Source organism: Temnothorax curvispinosus, unplaced genomic scaffold (assembly GCF_003070985.1).
Source record: "Temnothorax curvispinosus isolate PA1 unplaced genomic scaffold, ASM307098v1 QBEX01014555.1, whole genome shotgun sequence".
Taxonomy (NCBI): domain Eukaryota; kingdom Metazoa; phylum Arthropoda; class Insecta; order Hymenoptera; family Formicidae; genus Temnothorax; species Temnothorax curvispinosus.
The window spans coordinates 132,338-156,103 of NW_020224335.1; the positions used below are offsets into that span (position 1 = coordinate 132,338).

The 23,766-nt window shown below is 34.2% G+C and overlaps 4 protein-coding genes across 8 annotated transcripts in view; 1 reads left to right on the top strand and 3 right to left on the bottom strand.

The window, feature by feature from the left end:
* Window positions 1-7,783, bottom strand: part of LOC112464763 — a 26,277-nt gene extending 18,494 nt beyond the window's left edge. Inside the window, exons 1-6 of the mRNA XM_025031946.1 lie at window positions 6,804-7,783; window positions 4,629-5,011; window positions 2,064-2,339; window positions 1,885-1,916; window positions 1,687-1,772; window positions 1,338-1,467 (exon numbers count right to left, since the gene is read on the bottom strand). Of these exons, the coding sequence (XP_024887714.1) occupies window positions 1,338-1,467; window positions 1,687-1,772; window positions 1,885-1,916; window positions 2,064-2,339; window positions 4,629-4,768 (664 nt within the window). The 5' untranslated portion in view covers window positions 4,769-5,011; window positions 6,804-7,783. The remainder of the gene's footprint in view (window positions 1-1,337; window positions 1,468-1,686; window positions 1,773-1,884; window positions 1,917-2,063; window positions 2,340-4,628; window positions 5,012-6,803) is intronic.
* A 2,063-nt stretch (window positions 7,784-9,846) lies between these two features.
* LOC112464764 (trypsin 5G1-like) lies at window positions 9,847-12,361 on the top strand. Its single transcript, XM_025031947.1, has 4 exons — window positions 9,847-9,969; window positions 11,011-11,178; window positions 11,261-11,444; window positions 11,869-12,361. The coding sequence occupies exons 1-3, from the start codon at window positions 9,919-9,921 to the stop codon at window positions 11,441-11,443; spliced, it is 402 nt and encodes a 133-aa protein (XP_024887715.1). The 5' UTR covers window positions 9,847-9,918; the 3' UTR covers window position 11,444; window positions 11,869-12,361.
* Window positions 12,362-15,770: 3,409 nt separating this feature from the next.
* Window positions 15,771-19,078, bottom strand: LOC112464755 (ran-binding protein 3). The gene is made up of 5 exons (XM_025031924.1): window positions 18,994-19,078; window positions 18,636-18,770; window positions 18,429-18,509; window positions 17,668-18,362; window positions 15,771-17,271 (listed from the first exon to the last, which is right to left on the bottom strand). The coding sequence occupies exons 1-5, from the start codon at window positions 19,007-19,009 to the stop codon at window positions 16,957-16,959; spliced, it is 1,242 nt and encodes a 413-aa protein (XP_024887692.1). The 5' UTR covers window positions 19,010-19,078; the 3' UTR covers window positions 15,771-16,956.
* A 1,418-nt stretch (window positions 19,079-20,496) lies between these two features.
* LOC112464753 lies at window positions 20,497-23,623 on the bottom strand. 5 transcript variants are annotated; one of them, XM_025031919.1, is made up of 5 exons: window positions 23,158-23,623; window positions 22,145-22,149; window positions 21,929-22,070; window positions 21,189-21,310; window positions 20,497-21,048 (listed from the first exon to the last, which is right to left on the bottom strand). In XM_025031919.1, the coding sequence occupies exons 1-5, from the start codon at window positions 23,309-23,311 to the stop codon at window positions 20,623-20,625; spliced, it is 849 nt and encodes a 282-aa protein (XP_024887687.1). In that variant the 5' UTR covers window positions 23,312-23,623; the 3' UTR covers window positions 20,497-20,622. The 5 variants fall into 5 exon arrangements, with proteins under 5 accessions (XP_024887687.1, XP_024887686.1, XP_024887685.1 ...); XM_025031918.1 differs by having other exon boundaries at window positions 22,145-22,281; XM_025031917.1 differs by having other exon boundaries at window positions 20,498-21,048; window positions 22,145-22,284.
* Between the last annotated feature and the right edge of the window lie 143 nt (window positions 23,624-23,766).

The window sequence follows — 23,766 nt, forward strand, 5'->3', positions numbered from 1 at the left end:
GAGCAAGCCAATTAGTGATCGAAAGAATCCAGTGTTGCATCGATAATGATGGTCATCACTTCGAACATCTTCTTTAAACGTTTTTATTCAATACAAAAATGTATTTTTTAATCGTTTTTTTTCTTTACTTTAAACCTTGTTCAATGATCTTGTGTCATGAGTTCTAAACTTGTTTTCAGCTCCTCTATCATATTATGGAGAAAAAATGTATCGAATCAATTTAAAAAAAATAAAGATGACCTTGATATCTTCGAAGCGCCTCCACCTGGACAAAAATTATTATCGCTATATGATAGCCCCCTTCATACCGTACAATTTTGGTTACACTAATTTTTCTCTGGGCCTTATAGATTCGAATATATTTAAGGTGGTAATAGTTATTGTCTCACCCTTTATATATGAATATGAATATTTATTATAAAATATATAAAATATATTAAACAATTCACAAATAATTTTCTTTGTTTCTTAACTTTCATCAACATGCACACATCAAGTTTCTAACATATTATTTAAATAATTTTTTCAGAAAATATTTTTTCAGAAAAATAATGACAAGCACTATTTTTCTGAAAAATCTATCGTATCTATATACACATGTGACAGGCACTATCGCGTAATAAAGATTTTTCCGATGTATGTTAATTACTTTTTAGTAATACAATTTGTGTAGTAAAAAAGAATCTGAGAAGGAGAATCGTCGCTCATCTTCTGTTTGTTTCTAATTAATACTATTATACTTATATAATTCTAATAAATATCACGATGTCAATAAGTAAGGAAATGATAACTGAAACAATAATTTATATATATTTCGCTTCTTACTTCAATTAGATCATATTATGTAATTTACAACTTCAATATAGTATCTGATTGATATATTATATACAGTAGAACAATTAAGAAAATAGTTCTTGCTTGCAGTTCAAGATATAATTAGTAATGCGAATACATGTTCAGTAAAACAAATTAATAATAGTCCTTGCTTGCAGTTCAAGATGTAAGTAGTATTTAAAGCTTACTGTAAGATTTAAAGATACTGTGAGATTTATGTAAAAAAAAAAACGTAAAATGCGCGGAATACATACGTGTGCAAGGATAAAGCAGATAGAGAGAGAATATACGTAAGCAAAGTGTAATAATGTGTGTCATGCAATTTTATTACTTTCACGTATGTATGTTAAATTCTAATTAAACGTTATGCTCGCGTATATCACATGTTGAATCAGTTGTAACCGGTACACAAATAGAATAACTTAAAGCTATCAAGTTACATAAAAGTCTTTTTTAATTGTGCCATTTAGGTTGTTAAAATCTGTCCCGAACGACATTCTTACCGTCGCATCTTAAACCTTGTCGGAACAATCCGTACAGCATCGAGCCGCAATGATCACAGAAGGTCGGTGACATGAACGTGTAAGTGCGAAATCTGTGGGGAACGTCTATCTTGAAACGTTCTCTCAAATACTGTAACGAAATAAATATTTAATAATTCAGATAACAAAACAAATGGGCAAAATCGCCGTTATCATATCGAATTGCCCAGTAATAGTTACATCACTTAAATATTCATATGGTACACTTATAGAGTGTGAATTAAAATAATATCAATGAAAATTTATAAGTTCAATTTTTATTATAAGCTTAATTTACTTTTAACTTCTAATCGTAAACACCGATACTTACTATTGTATTTTCTGATTCTCTTCCACTCTCGGGGCATTTAGTTAACAATTTGTCGTGGCATTTCTTGTGCACTGCCGTTTGACATGCTATAACGGAAAAAGAACCTCTTACAAATCTTGTTAAATTAGTAAACTTTGCGGTAACATGCAAAAGAGTAATAAATATAAAGAGAAAAAATGTAAAAACTAAATGCTTTACCTTGGCATTGATATCCCTGTTTTCCAAAGCCCCTAGAATAAAAAATAAATGATTAAGGAACGTTTACTCGTCGATGAAAAATACATATCTGATTAAAATTGTAGAAATTCTAAAACTATGGGATAAAAGTCGAAATATTAATGAAAAGAGAGAACGCAAAGATTTATCTAAAGTATTACCATAAAAAGTCTTTACAAAACGCGCAGAATGTCGGTTGCCGAAAAAACTTGGCCACAAGTTTATGGCCCCGCACGATGTGCACTTTGTTATGTTTAACAGCACCCCTTCTTCTTGTTATCGCGCGCCCAACGTTGTTCTCCCGCGACGGCGAAGACATCGACATCGTCGGCTCTGTAAGATCTCTCCGTGGGACTCTGGTTCTATAAATGTACGTTTTACCCTGTGTCGAAGTCGTTGGCGGTAATTCCGTGGGATTCAGCGACGGCACTCTTGTCCTAAAACCATTCGATCGTCAGGACATTTCTCGTACTACATGCACGTTTCGTGTAATAAAGAACTGCTTTTAACAATACATAAGATATATTGTTCAAAGCTACATCAAGTTAATTGATTTAAATAAATTATTTTTTATATTTATGTCACTGCAGTGTGTGTTGTTCAATCCTATACAGATACAGCACAAAAAGATTGCAGACATATTGCAGAATAATTTCATTGAAAGATTGCAACAAAACATTACAGCAATATTGCGATGTAATGTATTAAAATAATACAAGGTTGTAATCATCTGGTAATGTTAAGCTCCTTGCACTATTGTGCTGTCATACAACTTTGTCGCTGTCGCTATCGCTATCGCTATCGCCTATTGTGCAAGGGGCTTTACATATAAAATGTTTTTATTTCTGATAGCTAAACATCTCTCTCTCTCGGGAGCATATGTAGATATACATACCTATATTATAAAATAAAAAAAGTGTAATGTAAACAAGTTTACAACAACTTCATATTTAAGATAAATATATATTATAAAATTATACATAAATATATAATAACTTAACACTGTTGTATTTTGGGCAAAATTATTTCAAAGTTCTATTTGTATTAATTATTTTGCTTCCTCATAGAGGAAACTTTGTTTCCTTGAAAAAAATTTTCTGTAGTTGTCGCTGCCAAAATGTGTTTAGAATGTTCTAAATCGTCGAAAAATACCCTTTTTAAAAAACGTTTACACAGAGTAAATTATCGTAAGTTACTACAAAATCCTGTTCACGCGAAGGAATTACCGTAAGTTACTACAGAAGTAACGCTCGCGTAAACGTAGTATAAGTCTAACGTCAAAATTAAAATTACAATTGCTAGATACAAAAAATCATTTTCAAAAAATGAAAGTTAATAACGCGAGGCAAGTATTGAATCATTTTGTTGCTTCAGCATTAACATTTATTGGGAATAATAACGGAAATATCAGTTTTATTACAACTGCACGGTTCATTGGTTTCATATCAAAATGGTTTAAGATAATGTCATCAAGAACTCCGAGATTAGCTTTAGGTAAATTAAATATGACTAAATTTGAAGAAACAATAAACTTTTTACATGACGTAATCTTTGTAATTTCAAAAATAAAAGTTGGCAAATCAGAGGCATAGAAACCTTTTCAAAAAGGAATAATTATTTCCACAAAATCTGCTATAGAATTAAGTACCTAATTATTAGAAAAAGAAGCTTTCAAATTTGTTTTATTAGGAAGATTTATGCAGGATTGCCTCGAAAATTTATTTTCAATTATCCGAATAAAGCACGTAATTCCAAATGCTATACAATTTAAAAATGATTTAAAATTAATAACAATTTTACAATATATAAAAAATCCCGAAAATAGTAGTTATGACCTTGATAATAGAAAATTTTTTTCAGAATTTTTGGATATTGTTGTTGCAAAAAGTCGACAATTAAAAAAAGACAAAACTAAAGAGAATTTGTTAAATAATAATAATATAGTACAAACAAAAATATAAGTGATATTTGTGATAACCAAAATATAATTTTGAATAATATAAGTCTAAACTGTTTATATTACTTAGGAGGGTACGTAATGTATAAAATAAAAAAAGAAATATAATATTTGTGATAATTGCATTAGTGTAACAGGTAGTACAATTGCAACTATATCCATATGCTGCATTAACGCGTATACGTTGTTTTAAAAATAATACATTTTCAACCTAAGAGAAAAAATTAAAAAGATTTAGAAATTAGATATAAAAAACTAGAAAAGTACGTAGGATTTTCCAAAAATATTGATTTTTAAAAAAATAGCGTCAATATGGAGAAAACATGTATTTTCGATCGGTCGATTTTCGATTATAAAATCGTTAAATTTTAACTTATCGAAAAAATCCTACGTACTTTTCTAGTTTTTTATATCTAATTTCTAAATCTTTTTTATTTTTTGTCTTAGGTTGAAAATTGTGACCTGTACGAGTACGCCCGTGAAAAAAAAGGAGTTTTCTTTTATCAGCCACTGCGCCGCCGTTTTATTTCAAAATAATTAAAGAAAATTTTTTCTTTTACCTCAAGACTTGTAGTTAGTTAGTACAACCGAATTTAAAAATATCGCTTTGTCTTTCTTAAATAAATTGTCAAAAATGACTTTTGATTTTGCCCTCACAAAGGTATATCCCCCCTTAATCTCATTGCTACTTTTTATCCTTCTTGTTTTTCTTTTTTCATAGTATCGTGCACAGTATTTAACGTAAACCTTTACCCACCGAATAGCTCACCTGTACGTGTATCCTTCGGCTCCGACGCTGCGCGCCGGTGGATTTCGATGATCCACGGAGGATTTTCTCCCGGAAATGCTCGATCCACTACCACCACCGGCGTTTCTCCTCTTCGCATGCGAGCCACCAGTGAACATCATTTTCCAACACTTCACCGACCATCCAACGATTTAACTTTATCTTATTATCCTTCGCATCGATAATAATACTATCATCACGTTTAAATTCACTATTTATAATTCATAATTTGTATTCGCGCATAATCTTCCGGGGTCCCATGCATGCTCTCTGTACGCTTGACTTTCAATCTGCGGTCCATGTCGGATATAACATATTCTTATTCTATTTCTTATCAGCCTCTTCTTCTTTCATCATATACACATCTTCAATATATAACAATAAAAAGTATGATATGATAATGACATCGTAATAAAAATCGTCCATAATAGAATTTGTAAACTGCAATTGAAAATTAATTTAAAAACAATTATAGGGTAACTCGGGGGAATATGCCACACTTAACAGAAATTTGATTTTTTTTTTTATTTTTCTTTTTCTTTGAAGTATCTTTGCATACTCCTTTTTTCTTCTTTTATCTGTCATATGTTTATGTTGTACATGATTTTAATAAAATATTTTGATTGCTTACTATTAAAAAGAAAGAAATACAAAAGTGTTGCAAAATGGCATATTACCCAACCATATAGGTAATATGCCACACAGTATAAAATAATATACTATATACGTTACAAATATGTAGTAATTTAACTTCAAAAGTTACTTTAGTCATAAAAGCAGTACCTACAAATCTTAGTCTTTAAAATAAGTCAGTACAGTCAAACAGTTTTTAACATAAAAAATAAAATTTTAAAATTAAATTGTAATATTAAAATTATTGTAATATTGGATTGCAACAATTAAAATTAAAATAAAAAATAAATCTTAAAAACTTTAAAACAATACAAATTTTAAAATCTTATAAACCTTGAAATCTTAAAACTTTGTAAATTTTATAACTGTCAGCTACACCTTTTTCAACTACATTTTTTTTCTTTTTAGTCTTCCTCGAATACATTCGAGACATTATTGTTTAAAACATGTGTTTTAAAACGTGTAAAAAATGTGTTTTTATTACTTTCTTTGAATTTCAATAATATTATTAAAATAAAAACTATAATACTGCCAGGAAATAAACAAAACTTGTGCAAAACATCAGATATAGAACTATGAACAATTTCATGGTATTTACAAGAGCGTTTTTAACCGTTGCTTTGTTAAACATAACGAGTGGCATATTCTCTACACTGGTATATTCCCTCGATTTACCCTACATGAAATCACATGAAGCAAACGATATCAAAATTTGAGAAAAACCTTCATAAATTACAGTTAAAACTTTCTTTAACGAACCAGCGATAATTCGAGCTATTAATCGAAAATTAAGGATGTATCGGACCTATCTTCAAAATAGTAAGAAGTCGATAAAAATTTGTGAGATTCTTTTAGTCTTCCTGATATGCTGCAAAAAAGTTGAAACATATCCACTAAACTTGCTGAGTGAGGATGTGTTAAGATATTTCAAATATATTCAGAAATGGCTAAAATTTTGAGATGTTTCTTTTAAATTAAATTAAAAATACTCTGTAAAATTTTAAAGTAATTTGCTAAACGATTTAAGAGTTACTTAAGTTTAAAGTTGATAAAATTAACATGATCCCCCTTATGAAGAATCGACATTTTTGCTGTAAATATAAATAAAAAAGTTCAGATATTTCTAAAACTTTTCTATATGTAAAGCATACATCATTGATATTGTATTTTAAGTTTAAAAATTTTTTGCTAAAATTTTTTTATTTTTTGATTGTTTAAACAATACTAATTATTTAAATGACAAAAAACCATACTCAAACTGTTAACGGTAATCCTTTCTAATATATAAAATATTTTGAGTTGTTCGACATGTATGCAAAGTCTTCATTTTAGTAAATTTTATTAAAAGCTAACTTTTAGCAGGGATTGTACCTCCAATACATCTTTAATCGACCATAAGTTTTTATTAAAAATCTAGGCTTATTTACGAACTATAAATTGTGAATAATAATAAATTTTTCACACATGAATTTATAAAATATAAACCCAAATAACAATTTACAACATAAGTTATTATTAATGTACCTTTTTAATCAGAAGAATTTATTTGAAATCTTATTAATTACTATTTCTTTGAAGATATTATTTGCGATTATAAACTGTATTTGATGTATTATTGGCTGTGTAATATACGAAGTCATATTTGATAAATATCGAGCGATCGTCAAAGTGAACGCGAGTCAATGCGAAAAAATTCGCACGCGAGACTCGGATCTATAAATATATCCAATCGTTTCGCAATTCACCAACCGACGTACCACCGATTATTCATTCTCGTATCCTGGGAATAATTGCTTCGCGCTAGTTCAAATCCGGCACAATGTCAGCAACAAAACGCAGGTGACACGCGTGTCACCTGAACGCGCGAAATACGCTTCGAAATATCAATTCGTTTCGTCTCCTTCTACCTACGCTCGGTGGTGGGAAGCGACCATGCGCGCGATGTTATATTTTTGGGAAAATTATAAATCGCGAGAGACCCGTCCTCTCATTGACAACAAGAACGCTTCTCGCATGCTGTTTCCTAAGAGTAACTTCGATCAAACTTTGACTCAACTTGACACAATTAACTTATCGAGTAATACCGTTATTTTGTCAACATAAATGAGATTATTAAGTTTGGTTGTTGACGTATAGAAAAAAAAGATTAAATTCGAGACAATGAATTATTTAAGTAATTCACCGATTGAATTCACTGATTAAGTTAATCAGAGTTTGGGTCGAAGTCGTCCTGAGAATTGAAAGGCTTACTCGGCATTAATCCGCATTCTTTGAGGATTACTTAATCCATTGGCATTTGACGCACGCTAATCGTTCACGATATATTTGTAGCGTTGTGATGTTACACTTCCGACGTTCAAATCTTTCTCTTTTCGTATAAAAGTAAAAAATTATGCTCCGCGTAACCGCCAAATGCAGAACATTGGACAAATGCAAAAAAAGAATTGTATTCTACTGATCTGCATATTTTATAAGAAAGAAAAAAAGAAATGTATATTATAATTCGGCGATTTTCATATACTCGTTAAAGGAGTATTCGCTCAAAAGTACCTAAAAAATAGGCAATTTTGAGGATTTTTTTTCTCTTAAACGAAAAAAACCTAGAAATTTATAATTTTGTATTTGTATTTATTAGTAATTTATTTTTTATTAGTATTTTATTATTATTTCAGCCGCGTTTCATATACAAATAACTTATAATATTTAATAAGATGCAATGTTTCGAAATATTTGTCTTCGATGGTTGCTGCGCGATATTTCAAAAACTAATTAATCAATTAACTTGAAATTTTATACACATATTCCATGTATATGTATCTCTTTATTGCTCCTACCAAAATGACAAAACTATCATTATTATTTTTATTTTTTATTACAATTTAATGTAAAAAAATATGTGCATGATAAAAAGTTAAATTTCTTCTTTAATGCCGCCATTTTTTCTTGTTTTGCTCTTTGTGATGATCGAGAGCTATAGAGACAAGTCCACTCATTAAAATAAACTTTAACTTTTTTATTTGCCTAATTAGGACTTTCCTATAAATATTAGTTATTTTCCCAGACAGCACCATGTCTAAAATTGAGACATAAGACGTCTTAAAGATGTCCTAAAAATGTCCTAAACATGTCTTTAAGATGTTTTTTTATATCCCGATTTTGGACATGCGTGCTGTCTGGATTTATACAAAACGCGGTAGAAATAATAATAAAATAATAAAATACATACGCAAAACTACGAGTTTTTAGATTTTCTTGCTTATGAACAAAAAAAATTCTAAAAATGATCTACTTTTCAAATACTTTTGAGTGATATACCCTTTAAAAATCACGTTCGCGAGGTGATTAGGAGAAATAATGGCGCAGCGATAGCCTGAATGCGTGGAAATTCGAGGAACGCAAAAATATGCGCGTTGTGTCAAAAATGATTCACGGCAATCGGACGATTCATTCTCCGGAGCGAGTCCTCCTTTACATTACCTCGACTACCAACGGGAATCACATTTCTGGCGAGAAAACATTCTACATCACAAACTTCTCGTGCGTGAAACTACCTATATGGATCGAACAGTGTGTGTGTGTGTGTGTGTATCTCCGATTTCGAGTTACTATCACTCCGCCACTCGCGACGAAGGTATATATATTATTCCCTTTTCCCAGCTCAGCTCCGGGCTCCGGGAACAAGCGGAGGATAATGGATCACGCCGTTGCGGTCGGCGACATCGCGGTCGGAATTCCCGACTCGGTCCACCGCCGTGACGACGCAACGCAACGTGGCGCACAGCAACGGATACCGAGAACACGACGCGACGCGACACGCGGGCACCGGGCGAGCGCGAGAAGAACGCGTTATTACGACCGAGAACTGACGGCGGAGAATCCGCCGTTCCGATGACTCGGGCGAGACTCGGCCGGCGTGCGGTACAGCTGGTCTCGGGTCTTACATTAGAATTCCCGTGATTTTCCTCGGCGGAACCAGCCGACGCGACGCTCGCTGCACGCCGTGCCCGAGAATACCGTTATCCTCGTCTTCGTCTTCATCGTCGTCATCCTCGCCGCGGTATCGCATTATCGCGCCATCATTACGACCGTTCGTCAAATCCGTGATTCCGACGGTCATCGGGCGGACGCTAAAATCTGAGTAGAAAACTGGTTATTGATGCCTGAAAGCTTTTGCATATTCGTAAGAAACTCCGCCAATGAATCCCGCCCGTCTATAAATATCGGCCTGTTGAACGCCGTGTCCGGCATGGCGCGGCACGATCGTGTTGCGCCAGTTGCGCTAAATATCGCGAGACTTGGCCATGCCACTCGAGTGTATTTTCCAGGCTGGAAAATAGAATCGAGATGCGTAAGCGGCAATAACGCGTGTCTCGATAGCGATGCTTCGTTTCGTAAAATATACGCGAGCGATATATCGCGTGTTCATCCGTCTCAACTCGAAAGTCATTCCTGATGGTAGAAAAATATCTCAGAATTTTCCATATTATTAATCAGAATTTCTATGAAAATTTGGAGCTTCTCTCAGAATTTTAAGATTTTCTCAGATTTTTTTATACAAATTGGAACATTTTTCAGAAAAACTCAGCACTCTCTCTCTTTCTCTCTCTCTCTCTCTCTTTCTCTCTCTCATGAGCTCATCATGAGCTCCGACCTATCTTGGGACAGCCACGTCTCTCATATCTCTAAGAAGGTACACTTTACGCTGCACAAGCTAAAATTTCACAAAAACTCCCTATCACTTCAGCTTTGTGTAAAACTGGTGACCGCTTTGATTTGGCCTCTGTTGAACTACTGTTCACTCGTGTACAACGATGTCACTAATGAGCTTAACACCAAACTGCAACTTAGCTTTATATGCGATCAAAATTATGGATCTTTGATCGCGTATAAAGCTGGGTCTAATCAACCAAATCTTAAAAAATTATATATGAAATAGGGGTAGAAAGACTGAGAAATATAATAAAATTAGAAATAGATCGATATCTTCAAATTTGCGGAAGTCAGAGTAAACACGGACATCAAATCTGCAAATACACATATATACGTACGGACATGCGATTTTAATGAAATACTTCGACATTTTAGAACACTCTGAACATATTAACTTCCGCAAATTTGGAGATATCTATTTACTTCTAATTTTATTATATTTTTCAGTCTTTTCTACCCCTATTTCATATATAATTCTTTTAAATTCGGTTGATTAGACTTAGCTTTATATGCGATCAAAGTTATGGATCTTTGATCGGGTATAAAGCTGGATCTAATCAACCAAATCTTAAAAAATTATATATGAAATAGGGATAAAAAAGACTGAGATATGTAATAAAATTAGAAACAGCCCGATATCTCAATATTTGCGGAAGTTAGAGCAACCACGGACATTAAATCTGACATACACACACATGCACACAGACATTTTTTTAAGGCGATATTTCAACGTTTTACAACGATCTGAACATATTGGCAGAAAAAACTCAAAAACCAATCTCTTCGTTGGTTTCTTCTACCCCTATTTCATATATAAATCATTTAAATTTGGTTGATTAGACCCAACTTTATACGCAATCAAATGTTCATATACGAAATTCACGAAAACAAAGCTTCCTCTATGAGGAAGCAATAATGAAGTATTCTGATATAAAATGATGTTGGCATTTAAGTAATTTTTAAAAAAATTTGCTTAATGTCTATGTGTCTTTAAAACTTTAAACTTTTATAAAATATATAGAAATTCAATAATACTGTTGATGGAACTCTGTCGGCAAATCTGAAATGCGCAACAATACCGAGTGTAGATCACGAACTATGCCAGAAATATTATATAAGCAGAAATTATTCAGTGACACCTCGGATGGCATGTTACGGATTTAAAGAGGGAGGCGTAGACGCTTGTCAAGTAAGATGTAAAACATAATAAAACAATTATTATTAATTATTATTTACAGTTACTAGCATATATCATTATTCATGTGGTATAGGGTGATTCTGGTGGACCAATAGAGCGTAATAATATTCTCCTCGGTATAACTTCATGGGGAGATAATTGTGCTAAAGAGTATTCGCCTGGTGCATACACAGATGTCATATTATTTCGATATTGGATTAAAATGGAAACCGGAATGGAAATTTCTGCGCATTTTTCAAGAAATTTATTATTATAACGTATGTATTAAAACAATTTGTTAAAATATTATTATATTAAATATGTGTGTTCATATTAAATTTATGTTTAATTTACAATTAAAAAACTATATTATCGGAGTACTCAAAAGACATTTAACATTGTAAAATTTTATAAGATTTTATTCTGATATAACTAATTCAATGCTTTGACTATTTTAAAAAATAATAAATTTAGAATCCTTACAACGTAAAAGATTCGTAGAATTTTGAAATTACCATGCTCTATAACTGAATTTATAAAATAATGGTAAATAACTCGGTATTGAAGCACATAGATATAATTGATATCTCTTAACAACGTATAACTATTAAAATTTAGTTCCTTAGTTTCCTTACATTTTAAGAACAGGAATCACTCTGTGAATATTATACCAAGTACAATGTTTCTTATTTTTCTCTATAGAACGAATTTACCAGCAAAAATTGCGAATTTTCCGGATTATATTACAATGGAAGAGCAAGAACCCAGTTGCGTGAGCCATCAAGAAGTTTTGAGTTATTTAAAAGATTATGCTCAACATTTTGATGTGCATCGATATATTGAAATAATTGCACTATATATCTGAATAACCGCGATTGCGCAAAATATGAAAAATAGGCAATAATTTGAAAAATATGAGCGCTCGCAATTTAATGCGACCTTATCTTACGTCATGCGTAAGCAGTCCTGTAGTGTTTTTGGCCAGATTGGACTTACCTATTGCATAGCCATCCATTCTGGTTGTATATCAGCCAGAGAACAAAAAGAAATCAAGCTCCTTCGATATCGGCTGATTAAAAGCCGACGATTATAACGTTACGGTCGATTAGAAATCGTTACGATCGTTAATAAAAGCGCGTTAATTATATCAAAAAAGATAAATAATCACGTTTATCAATAAAATATTAATTAAATTAAAATTTAACTTAATTTTGCATTTGATGTCTCATCGATATGCGCGTAATTAATTTTTCCAATCAAAAAATGTATAAAAGCGCGATAAAAAAATTATATACAAAGACTGTAAAGAATTTTATATTAACCACATTCTAATCAAAATCATCGCGTTTAATCTCGAGCGCAAATATTTGAATTTGAATACTATAATGTAGAAATACGAAACAACCGAAATTAAGAAATCAATCGATGAATAAATCAATAAATCAATGAATGTAAAAAAATTTTTTAGTACAATCCGAATCGCGAACCGCGAATCACGAACCAAACCGCGAAATAAATCACGAACATTATTTGATCTCACCTCAAATATCAAGTGAGATATACAGAATGAATGACGTGAGATCCAAAAGGGACAATAATTTCCGAAGCAATATATTCACAAAATATGTATCACAATCAATTTAATGAATTTATCGTATTCTCGCGCATGACATTTGGCTTTATAAATTTTCACATATATCATGTATATTCATATAAATATCTCGTTATTTTATTGCAAAGTGTTATTAAAAATGTGCAAATTAATATGAAAATTATCAACTTTAAAATATTTCTATATAAAAATGTATTCTGTCCCGCGACAAAGTATTCACTGGATCTCACGTCATTCGTTACCCCGTTATAAAAAATTAATTATCACTCACCGACCAGATGCGCAACGGGCGGAGTTAGTCAGGCACGTAGCTCCGATGATTCTGTAACACAAAAACGAAAGATTCAAATTAAAGAGCCGCTCAAAATGACCAATGTTTCAAAAAATAATTTTTACATTTTTTGCGTCTACGTCGTCTTTTAATTAGATTTACTAATGTAATTATTTATTTTCTGGGAAAAATCTTTACGAGAATAAAACTTTTATAATATTTTAGATGGTTTTACTTTCTCAAATTATTTCTTACTTATCCGAGATAAATCGGCCCGAATAAATGGAAAAGAACTATTAATTTTAAGATAAGAAATAAAATACTTACCCCAAGGTTGCTCCGCCGGGGCCCGATGCCTCCGCCAGGCCTCCTTCTCCTCCTCTCAGAACGGGGTTGTCAGGCCTCATCCTCCTTCTGTTGCACAGGACACTCACGGAACCGCTGTCCAATATTTCGCGATCGAGTACGAAGTAACTGTAATACGACGATCGCGACACTTTCGTACAGATACTCCTGGAGAGGAAACGATCTGCGTTTTATGGGGCGCGCTTCTATTATTTAAAACCGACGATATTCACCGAGCTGCTTTTCCCGCTGAGCGCGGCTAACTTCTTACCGACGCGGACGCCTCGCGGATACAACGCGAGTCGTGTCAATGGCCAAATTGAAACGAGCGAACCGTTCGAAAATATACGCTCGAGACACACTTGCGATACAGCTCGAAATACAGCGTAAAATTCCGCGAGATGCGAATGCACAGTTAAACGCTCGACACATATATCACACATATATCATAACTACGCGTCGTTATTCTAAATCACCGCGAGATTCGCGTACTCCGTACTCATGCACATTAAATCCCACGATATGATGTCCGACGATTCTCGACCAAACGTTAGTCCAGCACTCCGATCGCCTTCTCGCTCCTGTGTGCGATAACAGTCCCGTATTCCGTGAAACACAAGAAACTTATTATATTCGGCGTACCGTAATCTTGACGTATTCACTTCACTCCGATTCCTGTAGCCGCGCGAGGCGTGTGTCATGCGCTCGATCGTGACTCTGCGCGAATGACGGAACTCAGTACTCAGTCAGTCGCGCACACGGGATAATCCGACGATTAAGAGAGAATACTGTATCTTTTTTAGCTGTAGCTGTAGCTGCTCGCTCTAGGAGCCGCTCGCTCGGCTGCATGCCGGCTCGAGCATCGGAATGTGAATAATAGTGTGACGTCGCGAGCCGCGGGATGGGAGCCGCGCGGCGCGGCGCGGCGCGGCGTACGAAAAACAAAGTCGAGCGCCCGCGTGCAAACGCGCCAACGGTCTCGCCGCCGCGCCGACAATATTTAATTATTTACCTGACGATAACGTTTAAGGTCCGGGCACACAGAAAAATTTGAGCAGTAAGGAAATCAACGGCACTAATTTTCGGTAATAAAGCAGGTGAAAGCAGTTCTTTTAAATTCGGTTGATTAGACTTAGCTTCATATGCGATCAAAATTATGGATCTTTGATCGCGTATAAAGCTGCATATGAAAAATTTAATTTGTTTAAAATTAAGTCGTGTAAGAGATTAAAATTCACATAATCTTTCATTTTTTAAATCATGATTCAGACATGGCGTTGCAGTGAGAAAATACCAGCCCGCATATAGTCCGGGAAGCAGTGACACACTTGTATAATTTCACGCCAATTTCGGCATGGCTTTTTTTTTACAGTATACGTATTTGTGCTAAAAGAAACAAAAAAATAATTGTCAGCTGTCGCACCACGGCCTGTTCAGGATCCGCGACGAGAAAGTCTGAAATATGTAAAAAATATCTTATCTGAAATTTTTTGAAATATTAGTATTGCATAAAACGTAAGAAAAATGCAGTTAGCCACCTTATCTCGTGTTCGACATGCGTCAGCTACGCATGTAAATGTGTTTAAAAAAATATAATTAGTTATAATAGCTAGTATACCGGTAAAGCTGAAATTTTTTTTTAAAGATGCTCGCCGCGCTGCACCTTATTTAAGGGCTGCGCACAATGAAAGGAATAGAGAACGGGAAACAGAGGGTTTAGGGAACAGTATTAATATATGAAATTCATTAACATATATGTGCAGATTTATTAACACAGAATAGACGAACAGAGGAATAACGCTAAGGAACAGTGATGAAATTTTATTCTATTTCTGTATGCACACAATGAATATGTCAATATTAAAAACTCTGTTCCCTGTTTCCTATTCCTTTCATTGTGCACAGCCCCTTAAACGCGCCAGTTAGGCGTTTGAACACTCTGACGACTGGCTGACTGCGTTTTTCTTACATTTTATGCACTAAACTATCATTTTAAACAATTTTCAGAGCTTTACCGGTATAAGTCGACTACAGATTACATTTTTTTAACACACGTTTACATGTGTAGCTGATGCATGCCGAACACGAGATAAGGTGGCTGATTGCATTTTTCTTACGTTTTATGCAGTAAACTAAAATTTTAAAGTTTCAGCTTTGCCGATATAAGACAAGTATACCATTAGTTTTTACGTATTTCGTCGGATCCTGATCACGTGATGGAACAACTGACGGCCATTTTGTTATGTTTTAGCACAAATACTGTAAAAAAATATATAAACTAGCCATGCTGTAATTGGGATGAAATTAGCTAGTGTCGCTGCCTCCCGGACTAATACCTTAAGAACGGCCAAAAGCGGGGTCACAAACAGTTTATGATTTATTTCAAACTCCATTTATTCTTTGTCATCATTAGTCCATGTGAACGTATATTAATTACATGCTTTTACATGGATAGTTTATATAAGGACACACACGTGCCAAAGAAAAAATTTCCATACAAAAATTTTGTTTCTATTTTCAACTGATACATTCTTTATACGCTGCGTATTAAAAATTCAGAATTTATTAATCATAGATTAGATTATAGTTTCTTAAATAAATCTGACCGTTCTATTGTGTGTAGATAATGATATAAAATAGCGAGTTATTTGCCCCGTCCGTTTCGTTCATTCAACGAGCAAAGAAGACGAGCCTCGTGTAGGATAAACATTGCCGAAATCGAAGATCGAATTTAAGAATCAATCTGTTCTCGTAGCGCGGATAATAAAATCAAAAGGCGCAATTAGAGCTTTTCCACCACTAGACTGAGGCTTTTATTTACATCTAAAATAAAACAATATATACTTATAATTATAGTAATTATAGATAATATTAATAATAATGCCGTTGTATCGTACATTCCCACAAATCGTCCTTTAAATACAAATCAAGAGTACAAGTAACGGCAATATTACATGCTACAAATACCATAACTCGTACCTGCCCAGCCACTCTCATATATTCTTCAATGATAAATTATACATACAAATTATTTATTTAGATCTATGAATGATTGATGTAACCCTTTCTAAATGAAAAAAATGCAATTGCAATATGCAATAGCGAATAGTTGGATATAAATATAGACATGTTGAAGTTTTTGCGATTTATTTTAAGAATTAACTTGTAATTTATGGTAAGATTTGTTACGACAATTAATATTACGCAGTATCTCTATTTTTAAATAACGCTCTTTCATTTAAAAATCACATTAAATTTCAAATAAAACGGAATATATCGATTTAAAAAATTATAAACGGATTTTGTATTCTCGAAGAATCTAATGCTTACAAGAGCGTCAAACTCGTACAAGTGCTACAACTTAATCTCCTTTTTTTTTCGATAAATACTGGTACAAACTGCCGAGGGCTGCAACTTCTGAAGGAAGGCACAAATCATAGCCGTTCTATTGCGCATACTAAAGAGTCTTATATTCCTGAAGGATTTAGCTCCTTTCGTATCTTAATAACTTCTATGTTGCACAAAATTAAGCTGACGCCTCGTCTGGAATTGTCGACGGCTGTCAATGGTCCGTTGCTAATTTCTTAGGATGGCGTTCCTGCGCGCGTTTAAGTCGCTGTAATAAAAGACCGTGCAGTTGATCGACCTCCTTAGGTGCCGCTTGCACAATGAAAATTCGAATATCCCCGTCTAGTACATCCATAGCGGTTAGTCTTAATGATTTAGGTCCAGCACGTTCCGCGGTCATACCCGGCCATACTTTCGTATTCAGGATCAACCGTTGCGTCCCGGCGGTACGGCCGACTAAACGAGACTCTTCATCTCGATCATTGAGTCTTAGCGTACCTCTCCCCCTTTCTTGCCAACTGCTACTAGTCTACAACATACAATAAACTATGAAATCAATGCTAAATCAATATAAGTTAATTCATATAATGCTAATTCCATATTCATTGTTTCTAATTTTACTTTAACACATTTGCCACCAAAAGCATTTATTTATTATAGCTATCTTTCCATGCACGCCGGATTAAATAACTTTATATTAAGAAGACCGACAAAATACTTGATTTATGGTGTTGAATTTATAATACTGACAATGAGTTGCACAAAAATATGATATAATTATTTAATAGTCGCCCCATGACAGTCATTGATAATCAACAAAACGTTAAATCAACAAAAAAAACTTGGTGTCAGAGTCACCAGTGACCATCATTAACGGTGAATGTGTTAAGTATTAAACAATTTATCATTCTTAAAGTTTACACACCTTGTCGAAGGCAAATAACTTGCAATTGATCTGAAGAATATTTGTTTCTCCTTCTTCGCCAGTTAATAACGTTACTTGATTATATTTCCTCTTGTTCGCGCGATTAGCTTCCTCCAAAACCTGCGCTGCTTGAGTTAATGTTAAACCTGGCCTCACTGTAGTACGGCAATTTGCAGCTGCATTCGAGAACAGAAGTTCAGAAGATCCATTTTCATTGCTCTCTTTGCTTTTTGTCTCGTCTTTCTCAGAATTATTCGAACTCTCTGTGTCATTCGAAACAGTAACGCGTTCTTTCAAATTCTGACCGAACACAAAGCTAGGGGTAGATGCGCTGGATGCCACAGTATTATTTACATTGTTCTCATTCTCCTTGGTACTCGCACCCAAAGGCAAAAATTTCAGCTTTACGTCCTCCACAGGCTTCTCCTCGCTTTTAAAGTCTTTGTCCGTTTCGGCCTTATTGCTCTTCATTAGAGGCTCATCCTCATCTATGGAATTATCAGTAGCCTTCACAAACGGATTGTGAAATTTCGCAGGTTGCAAGACAGTTTTGTCGGTGGCCCCTGTGGAACTATTCGTTAACACACTTAATTGTGACGGCCTTAGTATAGACGACTTTGATTTACTAGCTACAGGGTTTGAAAATTCATTAACACCAAATGAATTTCCCAATTTTGAAACAGCTAGCACAGGACCTGCAAACGCGCGATATGTATTAATATGTCGCATCGGTTTTCTTAACACAAATTGTATAAACTCACTATGTTTCTTATTGGGAGTCTTAACGGCTGCCAATGTGGATTCTTGGTTGTTAGATTCCGCTGTATGGCTTTTTGTGTCATCTGCAAAATCCATAAGTTTATTTGCTTCATGAATAAACATTTCACTGTATAGTAACAGAGGTGATTATTTCTAATCGTTGCATGCATTCCCCCGTGATACGAATTACATTAATATTTCAGAATAACCATAAACGTGAGTGTCCCGGTCAGTTGGTGGGGCTAAATTGCTAGTCGTTGAATCCTCGGTAGAGTCCTCCAGCAACTCTTCGGGCGGATCGACTTTCAGGACGAGTGGCGGATGATCGATATCCTCTACACCCTCTAAATAAAGTAGAAACAAAAGATTAAAATCATTATCACGAAACGGTTAGCTCGTCGGTTTATGAACGTGACAAGTGGAAATCTCGTCGGAAAACGTCTCGTATTTTCGGTATGTGTCACATCGTGCCACATCACGCAACACGGAGTACTCTTAGCACTTAAAGGATATTATTTCACTTCTACACACAGATGCAACTGAATGTAGAGAAGACACAAAACGCACCCTTGCAATCCGCCATTTTTTATGTCGAAATGAACATAGACAAATATTACAAATAAATGCTGCCGCTACGGCGCTACAGTGTCACCAGAATGCAAAAGTATTTGATACCAACCGTACGAATTTGATATCGTCTTGTACATATGAATACTAAAGTCCTATAAATAGAGAAGCGACTCCGGCATCGCGATTTCTGATTGGTGATGCCCTCACCTAATTGAAGCAGCCATATTTGGCGATTTTTGGCGTGACTACAAGAAATCAAAGGGTACCAAACTGCACCAGAACCAATAGCAACTACCGATAGCAACTTTGGTATATGTACCAAACCATACCAAACGATCGCCAAAAATCGCCTATTGAGACCGCAATAGAGAATGGAGAAGGCTGAGTTTCCACTGAGCGCGTCACGCGTCGCGTCGTCACAAGTTAACCAATCAAAACATCCCATTTCATTACATTCTTGTGACGGGATCGAAACCAATCAAAACATCCCATTTCATTACATTCTTGTGACGGGATCGAAATGGGATGTTTTGATTGGTTCAACTCGGACGACGCGACGCGTGACGCGCTCAGTGGAAACTCAGCCTTAGGCTGCGTTCCCACTATACGCGTCGCGCGTCGCGTCGTCTGTCGTTAACCAATCAAAACATCCCATTTTATTACATTACTTGTGACGGGATGTTTAGATTGGTTAACGACAAACGACGCGACGCGCGACGCGTATAGTGGAAACGCAGCCTTAGGCCGAGTTTCCACTAAGCGCGTCACGCGTCGCATTGTCCAATCAAAACGTCCAATTTTATTACATTACAAATAATGTTATACAATTGGATATTTTGATTGGTTAATTCGGATAACGCGACGCGTGACGCGCTGAATGGAAACTCAGCCTAAGGCCATCGCACACAAAATTGCATAGGCTGCATAATAAGAAAATTAATAAGAATAAAAATCTTTAATTAATAAGAATAAAAAAAACTAACTTTACTTCAAGTTTAGTGAATTTTGTTCTAATTGGTCAAATTTCAATCCAATCTCAATCCCAATCCGTAGTCTGATCACGGTTATGCTACGCTTAAGCTGGATTCAGATAGGACGCGTCAAACGTCAAGCAGCGAGCAGCGACCCAATCAGCAAGGTGATATCAGCAGTGGCGTAGAAAATATCGCCTCGCTGATTGGTTGCTGCTCGCTGCTTGACGCGTCCTGTCTGAATCCAGCTTTAGGTTAAGGGCTGGTTTATAATAGCCGTAACCGTTGATTTAAGCCGTAATCTTTAAGAAATTGACCAATCACAGTCGATTATTCTTCTCACATTCGACTGTGATTGGTCAATTTCTTAAAGATTACAGCTTAAATCAACGGTTACGGCTATTATAAACCAGCCCTAAGTTTCCCTGAGCGCGTCACGCGTCGCGTCATAATATTATGAGAAAAATGAAATCAGAAGTTGAATAAAAAGGAGAGATAATTTGTTAAATATTTTGTTCGCTCTATTTTACAGTAATATATAACACAAATTTGTATATAAACAAATATTTTAATCTAATATCCTCAATAAGACCGCATTTTCTTTGAAGATATATATATATATATATATATATATATATATATAATTATGATTCTCTTAAAAAACTTCATAACACGAAATTTCAGCGAATTTACCTTCGTAGTCAGGTAAGAAAGAGAATTTATCAGACTGTGGTTTTTTAAAAGGTTTCAACCACTTTTCCACCGAGATTCCGATTGATAAAGTTTTGAAAGTCGCTTCGACTGATGGACGAGTGATGAGCAGCGTTTTTGGTTTTATAGCATTTTTCAAAAATTTCCATATATCTATCTGTACATCTCTGGGCAAATAAAATTCAAATGCGTTATTAATGACAATAACGTCGCTTTGTTTGATCGTCTCTGGAACTTCTTCTATCCTCTTGTGTAAAATAGATATACGGTCGTCCATTTTGTATTTACACAGAATTTCATTTTGGAGGTTACAGAGTTCCTCGTTCATTTCAACACCGATAATTCTTCTAGCGTCCGTATATACATACGCCTGTGAAACATGAACATTAAAGTGTTAAGAGAATTATTGCTGTAAAAAACTTTTTTATTGCTTATTTTGTAATAGATTATTAATAATATTAACAATTATACATATATGCAATAAAAGATATTTCTAATTATTATCCTTACCCCGTAAAGAACTGCGCCCAATCTCGATCCTATATCAAGTATAGTTTTGTTTTTCAAAGTAGGCAGTAGCACCTTGAATATAAAGAATAATCCGTCCTGTGACATGGAGTGTGATAAATAAACTAAAATTATAAATATATAATATTACACTTACACAATATACAATCACAAGAAATGAAAGAAAAAAGTAATTATATGAGGAAGAGTCAACATTTATCTGCACTTTTCATTATAATACTGTTTAAGTCAGCTGATGTGTAGCTGCTTTTCTCGGGTATGTTTCAACACATAATATATCTGTGTTCAGATTATTAAAATTTTAACTTTAATTAGTTGGTTTGCTTATTGTTTTCGTTGAGTAAATATGGTAACATCGCTCTTCGTTTGCACTAAAGAAAAACAGTGAGAAATGATCTATTTTTATGGACTTATGATGTACCAGCACAGGCTAAAATCCATAGATCCTGGATTATCCACCGTAAGAAGTCGCGATTTCCTACAGATCAACATGTGAAAGACGCGGTGTATGCATGCATGGTTGACAAAGCAATCATAAAACATTTCTTTTGAGGACATAAACTTGAACCTTATATTCTCCATACCTAGTGGAGTTTTCAACACACCGTGAAACATATATGTAGAAAACTGAGATATCTTTAAGTTCTCTCTGTTGTAATTGTAATAAATTTTAGAAATAAAGAACAGATAAATATCGACTCACTTTAGTATTTTATACTTACTTAACGGTTGTATACTTCTGGATCTACAGTCAGTGCAATAATATCTTTGTAATTGATTATTATCTACAAACTTGTCAATATCTTCATCACTATAAAGGAACTCATCTACATGCACTGTAATGTTGGGATCACAATCTGAATTCTAGAAAAATATATTTATATTTAACATTATCAGAAAATTGAATAGTTATTTCTTTCACTTATAACAAGACATACCTCTCCTATTAAGGGAGTTGTAATATTTTCAGATTCCAATATAGCATTAAATGGGATTTTCTGTTTAATATCAGAAACGATAGAATTTAAAACAAGTACTGACTCGTCCGTTATTTTTTTATTGCCACATGCATCATCTTCTATTAACAAATTATTTAGATAAGAAAAAATCAATTTGTATTACGTGTTATTATTTTACTGAACAACGTTAATGTATTAATTTAAAAAAATTGAAATATATAAACTGTGTTAATTGCAATTATTTTATCAAATAAAATTAGATTTATTTGTTTGATTTGTCATTTGTAGCATTTTATTATAAAATGGTCACATATCTTCATTATATTGTAATACCAAGAAAATTGAATGAAAATTGAGATAGTATTCATAAAGAAAAATAATTTATATGCCCATTTCATTCATTTTATTTTATAAGGAAATACAACAAATTTGCATACAAAGAATAACACACGAGTATAGACTCGTACTCGGCCTTTATACTTGTTAAAGGCCTAAATATGATACAAAGGTACAGGCAATAGGAAATAAGCAGAAAAACAGAAAGAATCACATTTCAACTTATCAAAAACTCTATCAATACAATAGAATATGAAATAGGCAATAAAAATAGAATTTCCAACACGTCGGATTTCTATTCTCTATTGCCTGTACCTGATCAATTACAGTGATTCAGTTTCATTATAAGTTGAAATGCTGCTAATTGAAAATGTTATTTCCACGTTGCGCTTGTCACGTGCGGTTGTCGAAAGAGAGTTGGCGAACTTTTAACTTTTTTGGCGACAGTGGGAGCTTTCCAACAAGTGACACAAAGTCGACACAAGCATCGTTCTTTCTTTTTTGGTAATGAGTAACAAAGATAAAACAATACTTGTGTGTCGCTTGCTGGAAAGCTCCCAGTAACTGGCGGCAATCGGCAATCAGAAATAACACTTTTCAACTAGCTATTGCCTGCACCTTTGTATTGCGTTTAGTCTTGACCAGTCTTGACAAACCTGAATCATTATAAATTATGGACGGCTCGAGTTTCCATTCCTCCATAATAAATGCCAAAAATTTTCGTTGATCCGTTTTATTTAACAAACGCATCAGTTCAACAAAACTTTGCTTTGCTTCATTTAAATCGATCGATGACAATTCTTTGCTCATTTTTTGTCTCACAAAAAACTGGGTATTTATTTAGAATACGGGCCTGAACGCGAATATATAGATGAAATTATGTTCAATAGACGCGTTTTTACACGAAATGAAAGAATCTGGCAGATAAACGCGGTGGTCTACCTCGCGAAGCGAGAAGCGAGATATTAATCGTTACAGTTTTTTTTCTTTGAAATATTTAACGTGCCGTCAACGGCGTCAACCATTGGACTGCTTCCTTAATTACTTAATTTAGGTTATATGGCACTAATAAAATCGTAAACAGTTGACGACTATTGAGGTTAGAAAATCTGACATATCGACGAAATGCAGCGATATGTCGTTCTACCTGTATCGCGTCATCGCGTAACCAATGGGCGCGTTCAGCAGACCAAGTCGCTCAGTAGCAGTCGAACGTGATTGGCTCTTACTTTTAGAACCAACCAATCAACGCTGAGCGGTCGTGC